Source organism: Capsicum annuum, unplaced genomic scaffold (assembly GCF_002878395.1).
Source record: "Capsicum annuum cultivar UCD-10X-F1 unplaced genomic scaffold, UCD10Xv1.1 ctg13895, whole genome shotgun sequence".
Taxonomy (NCBI): Eukaryota; Viridiplantae; Streptophyta; class Magnoliopsida; order Solanales; family Solanaceae; genus Capsicum; species Capsicum annuum.
In genome coordinates, this window is record NW_025819210.1 from 9,336 (window position 1) to 16,433 (window position 7,098).

At 32.6% G+C, this 7,098-nt stretch overlaps 1 protein-coding gene across 1 annotated transcript; it reads right to left on the reverse strand.

Annotated features, from left to right (window-relative positions):
• Positions 1–848: 848 nt before the first annotated feature.
• On the reverse strand, positions 849–1,424 carry LOC124890216. The gene has a single exon (XM_047402021.1). The coding sequence runs from the start codon at positions 1,422–1,424 to the stop codon at positions 849–851; it is 576 nt and encodes a 191-aa protein (XP_047257977.1).
• Positions 1,425–7,098: the final 5,674 nt, after the last annotated feature.

Here is a 7,098-nt window from a genome sequence, read left to right on the forward strand (position 1 = left end):
GTGGTGTTCCCAGAGTAGAATATTGAGATGTAATTCTTGATTCTGATAAGTATTTAATAAATTTCGCAGAAAGGTATTCACCACCACAATCAGATTATAACATATAGATATGTTTGTTATGTCGCTTTTCCGTTTCCATCTTAAATTCTTTGAATTTTTCAACAAATAAATGTATCTATGTTTCAAGTAATCATCTGTGAAAGTCACAAAATACTCAAAATCACATCTTGCTTGTATATTCATTGGACCACACAAATCAGTATGAATTAATTCTAACTTATTACCGGCTCTATTTTCTTTGAAAGAAAAATGTTTCTAGGTCATTTTACCTTCTAAATAAGATTCACAAGTTGGAAGTGCCTCCACTTTCAATGAACTCAAAGGTCCATCAGAAACCAACTGTAAGATCCTATTTATATTTATATGACCTAGACGTAAGTGCCATAAGTTTGTTTCACTCAATTCCGAAATACGTTTTCATTTATTTGATTGATCAACATTATTAAGTTCCATTTTATGTAGCATATCATGGGAATCATCAAATACAAATAAATATTGTATTCTAAGAGCAAAAATAATAAAATGCTTATTAAACTTAATAATTGCACAATTATTAGCAAAATAAACATTGTAACCAACATCCATTATTCTTGAAACTGAAAGCAAATTCCTTCTTATAGAAGGTACGTAAAGAACATTATTCAATCTTAAAACTCTAGAACTACTAAAAAAATAGAAATATTTCCTATAGCTAAGGCTGGTGCTAGTTCCCCATTTACTTGAAACACGTTTAGTTTATTTTCACTTAGGTATCGTGTTTCCTGAAACACATTATTTCTGCATCTTAGTTATGTATCTGGGACATTATTTATTATAATGACCAAGTTTCTTCTAATGATAGCATTTGCCCTTAGGCTTAGCCACACCACCATTAGCACTTGAAACCTTATGAGGATTCTTTTTTTTTCCTCTTTCGACTTAGAAATCGAAGATAAAGGTTTGTCAACCATCAATGCCGTAGGAGGAGCTTGTTGCTTAATAATAGATTTTATCGCTTGCAGCTCATTTAATAGTTTTACAAGAGATAAGTCCATCTTATTCATGTTATAATTCAAGCAAAAGTGCTGCAAACTGTCTAGCAGAGTCTGTAGGACCATCTCAACAAGAGACTCCTTATCAATAACTGCACCAAGAATTTCCAGCTCGTTCAATAGACTCGTCATTTTAAGAACATGTTCCCTTACCGAAGTTTCTTCAACTATTTTTGTGGTCAAAAGAGCTTTCATGGTCGTCTGCTTTGTAGCACGATTTTGCTCTTCGAACATATCTTTGAAAGATTCAAGCATATCATAAGCAGTAGTCATGGACTGATGTTGATGCTGCAACACATTTGCCATAGCGGCAAGAATGTAGCATCTTGCCATCTCGTCGGCCTTGACCCACTTATCATATGATTTAATCTTATCATCAGTGGGTTCAACCAACTTAACAGGACATTTGTCAACCAACACAAATTTAAAGCCCTCAGCAGTAAGAACAATATCCAAATTACTTTTTCAGTCCACATAGTTAGGGCCTTCTAATTTGTTTTGATTCATGATAGAAGTTATAGGATTAAATGAAGACATGGTTAATCTCTTATATAATCAAATTAAATAGATCATTAAACATGTTGCAGAATAATAAAATTCTTCAAAAACCACATCACACATATAACCATGCACATAAACAGTTAGAATCGTTAGGGAAACTTAACCATTTAAGCAAATATACATGTAATGTTAGATATTTTATCTCTTAAATGAAATAGAACCAACTTAGTTGAAGAGTCAACTGTTGATTTAAGTTAGGTAAATATCACATTTCATATGTCTCTATACCAGTGAATCGAGATGTAACTTAGTTGAAAAATTAATACAAGTCATAAAAAACAAAAGACTATAAAATAGTATAACAATATACAAGTTTATTCGATGGGGAAGATGACTGATGTCAATATGTAAACTCATATTATGTACTGTTATTAACTACTGAAAATCATAAGGAATGATCCCTATCACCACTGGTTTGCAAAAAATATTTTTTTCAGAAATTTTAATTTTTCTGAAAACATAAAAATGCCCAAAAAATCATTAAAACAACCCTAAATGGCCAAAAAATAGCCTGGATCATAGTTTACTATGTGTACTGTTCAGTGGGTCATTTCCAATAAACGTACCAAATTTCAGGTCATTCAGAGTTAGTCAAAAAATTGAAAAAGTCCAAAACCGACCAAATCGGTAATTATTGGTCGAGCTATTGCGAGGGACAGCAGGGCTACTGCACTGCTTGGCCTTCCTGCTACTGTTCATACAGTGAGTAACGACTATAGTTGGTCATAGTCGAGACTCATCATTATTTTTTCCTTAATCTACAAAAGTAATTTTCACAAAACTATGAAAAATTCGTTTTATACTTTCTTGATGATAAACTTAAGTTCTGTTAGAACCAATAACATCATCAAAAACATGAAAAATAGCCAGCAACAACATGATATCAAAAACATGAAAAGCAGCCAGCAACAACATGATTTATACAATTATTATTTGAAATATGTACAACAAATCATATAATATCATTTACATTATCTAGCATGTATAAGAAGACTATTGATACTAATTGTTAAAACATGCACAGTGGAAGCTACAATTCTAAAGGATCAATAACTTACATAATATCTAGATAACATAACCGAAACAAAAATTAGAAAACTTACCTCTTGAAGCTTTCACAAAAATCATCTAATGCCTTAGCCTCCAGTTACACAATCTTCTACTATATCCTGATTAGCCTTTTTAACCAATACTTGTGTGGGCAAGTGATTATTGGATTCAAAGAAGGAATTAGTATTCTAGAATTAGCGTATGTGTTTTTCAAAACCCCAACCTCCTTTTATTCCCACTTCAACTGAGAAAGGGGAGAGGAGGAGATAAAATGTATTTTGGCTCTTTATTGCAGATTTAATGCCAAAATATTTTGGCCTTAATTGTCTCTTTATGCCAAAATGTTTTTGGCCCTTTAAAGATGACATAATGCCTTAATTGGGTTTTTTATAAAATATTCCTTTTATAGAAGACCAGTAAATAATATTACCTCTTCTGTAATCCTTTTATTTTCCAAATTGGATTAGCTAATTAGGCATAGTAGAGACCGCATATTTATTAACTGAGGCTTCTAATTATGATATTAATTATGTGATGAAAGAATTGTCATATCATAATAAATTATAAATTATTCCACTAAAAATCTGTGATTGTACTCCTCGGTTTAATTTCAAAATCACCATTAAATCTTATTGAACACCCCATGTTAGAATTACCGACACCAATCAATTAAATTAAATTCTCTGAAAAATTTAACTCATTGATTAATTTAATCCTTCATTTATAATGCTTCAGTTATTTCACATGACGGATACAAAAATCCACCTGTAAGGTTTTTCCGTGAAAAACTTATAAGGAACCATAAAGGGGTGTCTTCTATCTTAAGTTTGAGACATGGTTCTATCAACTAATTAATATTTCACTAAGTGATTCGTCATCATCCAACCTATCAGGAATATGTTGACTCACAAAAGAGTCTCGCATTTTAATAGATTAAAACGACAAAACAAACCACTCATAATAATTATATCAAGATTAAGAGTATAAGTACATGTAATGGACTAGAGAAATTATTTATTAATATCGGAACATAAACGAATATCTCTAATTGGTCCATTCAATACATACGAAATATACTAGCACAAGAAATTGAAATATTACCACTCCTATAATTAAGATCAAATTATATTTAATCTTGTGCTACAATCATCTAGATGTTTGTCCTACCTCATCTTTGATTATGAACGTTAATTTATTACATATAAGAACCGATAGTATTAATCTTTCGTGTATGATTTAAAATACTCCATACACAAAATTGTCTACTATAAGTAAAGGACACATATGTTAACACAATGATCTATTCAAATAAATATTTTATTAATATAATAAATAGTCTTTGCATGGGATGAAAATATAATACAATAATATAAATTATATGGTTAATAGTATATCCTAACAGTCTAGCCAAAGTCCAAGTTTCTTTGCCTAAAAGTGTAAAAATTGGACCTAAGACTGTGGACTATGTGTTCATCAGATACGCTAAAAGTAGTAATGGAAGTTGATTTTTAATTTATAAATCCGAACATTCGAATATTCATAAAAATACGACAATCGAATCAGATAATTTTGAGTTTTTCAAAAATATTTATCCATATAAAATTGGGCATGAGTTGTCTAGTGGAGGATCTAAACGGCCTCGAAATGAAACTGAGGAGAATGTACTTAATGATGAGAATTTAAGGTGTAGTACATGTTAAAGAACGTCAAATTTCTTTGGATCAGATTTTATAACTGATAACACTCAACTTACACATCAATTTAGTGCAAGGCGATTGTCGTCAATATATTTACCCAACTTTGAAATCGGGGTCGAATCCCCAGGGAACAATGTGAGTGGCGATTAAACTAGTTTGAAACTATAGCTACAAGTTGAATTCAAACGAATGATGTGAAAAGATAAAGTGGGTTTTTTTAATGATTAGCAAATAATTGTTGGTCACTCTAGTTTCAGTGTTTGTAAATCAAGAGTTTATGAAATAACCAGAATTATGTTCACTAGGGCTTACAGTACATGACAGATGCTAAAAGTGGTTCAAGATTCTCACGGTGGGTAGGATAACAAGCTATCTTTATCGATGTTATGCTTAAATGTCTCTCGACCTTCTTAAGCATTTAATTCCCTAATCCTCTCGGACTTAGGGAATTTCTATTTACTGCCCAGATTTTACCTCAGGTTAACCAACCTTGTTACAATGCTGATTATTAAACAAAGTATTTCCAAGTCCCTGTTGATAATTCACTTCCTACTTTATTTGATTTCTTTCTCAAGCAAATCAAAGAAGGTGTTATATATTGTTTGCAACCAACAGACGTTAATTAAAACCTCAGAATTATCAAGAAATCCTACCTTGAACACTTAGCACCTTATCAATATCAGGTTAATGGAGTTTAGCCACTCATGATTTAACGAACAAAACACATAATTGAATTCATGATTTGAAAGATAAACTTACAGAGCAATGAAAAGCAATAATTATTTCTTCGATTCAATCACTAGATAACTCTACAAAAAGCAATAGTAATCTCTCACAAGTTAATGGTGACAATGTATCTAAAACTAGAGAGAGAAATACTAAAGTTCGTGAAGTTCCATATGTCTAAGATTTCTCCACACTTCTTGAATGAAACCCTAAAAGCTGCTATATATAGCTGTAACTTAAAGGAAATTCAGAATTAAAATTTCTGAAATTCGTCCCTTAGATGACTCAAACTCTTAAGAAAAAACTAGACTTGTCCTTAAATACTTAGGCTAATTATGGAAACAAAATCACAAGTTACAGCTTTTTCTCGGAATAGACGATGACATGCGTGATGCCTTATCAGGGTTCTGATGACTCATTAGAAATGTTGTCAGATCCTCTTCAATTTTGACATTCTATGCTTTAGGCTAACGACGAAACCTGATGGCTTATCAGAACTTTGATGACTTATCACCAATGTCATCATGGATTCCAGCTGAAGTCCATTCTCTATCTAAGGTTGACGACGCTCTTGATAACTTATCAAATTTGTGATGACATATCAGGGAATGTCGTCACACTTCTGCTCCAACTTCATCACACTGCCTCCAGCTGACGATAGACCTGATAACTTATCACCAAGTTGATGACTTATCACAAAAGTCATCAACTGCTCGTCTGTAATTTCTTGGCTATTTGTTCCATATTCACCTCTTTCTGTCCTTATTGTCTTAGGTTCTGTTGCATCTTGCCTTTCACTGCAATATCAAATAAATATCATCAAAAACAACGATAGTTACTTAAGAGCTTACAATTATTCTGAGTTAAAAGTCTTAAATCTGCTAACAAAATGCTAGCTCATCAATACCCTCAACTTAAAACAATTGCTTATCCTCAAGCAACCAAAATATAACTAAGAGAATACGAAGTACATTCGACAGTCTATTTTCTATATCATTTTAACACAACTTCACCTTCTCCCAGGTCAATCAATTCAAACTCAACTATGTATACTATTGAAAAACAACAATGCAATGCACAGGAATCAAGATATGGAATAAATTCAGCAATAGCAACCATGCATGTACCAAGATCACACTATCCAAACAAGTTAGCAAATAGCAACATTACCTGTGTACCCTCACAGCAAAGAAATCCTTTTTTCTCTCATATCATAAATCACATATATACACATAGGGATAATCACGAGACTCACTTTCAGAATGAAGTTCCACTCAATATACGTCAAAAGTCATAGGCTTGCCCTTATAGTCAGTACCAAAGTTTTCATACAGGTCAGCTAGGATCACTATAGGTCTTTTTCTTGGCTTGTAATGTAGGCTAGGGGCTAGTATGATATTCAAGGGTATTTAAAGTGACTACTCCTCCTCGACACTACGCTAACCTCTTGGGGTTTCACTTCTTAACCTTTTTCTCTTCCTCTCTTTTATTGATCACACATGCTCAAGGTGGGTGCTATCTTTTCAAAAACCAAATTATCTTTTTCTAATCTTTTATACAACTTTTTTCTTTTCTTATTCTTTTTGCACCATACCTGGGTTTTTATTCTTTTCTCTTATTCTACCTTTCTTCATACTCATTTTGTATCATGCACCCCTATGATAGACATCCTCAACTTAGGCTATTTTCCTAAGTCAAGGTGAATAGTGTTCAAGGAGGACCAGGGCCAAAACAGGTTCATTATGAAACAAATGCTAAGGTGATAGGTGTCATGAAAGAAATAGGCTATTCAGGCTCAAAATAGGGATCAAGGGATATTATGTATACAGGGAAGGTCATTTAGGCTAAAAGTGGGCTAATATCAAAACAGCCTATGATCCTCGCCTAACCCCTATCCTACAACCTAGGCAAGACTAACTGGGCAAGTTCTAGATTCACACATAAAGAGAACTGAGTAAGACCTCACACACACA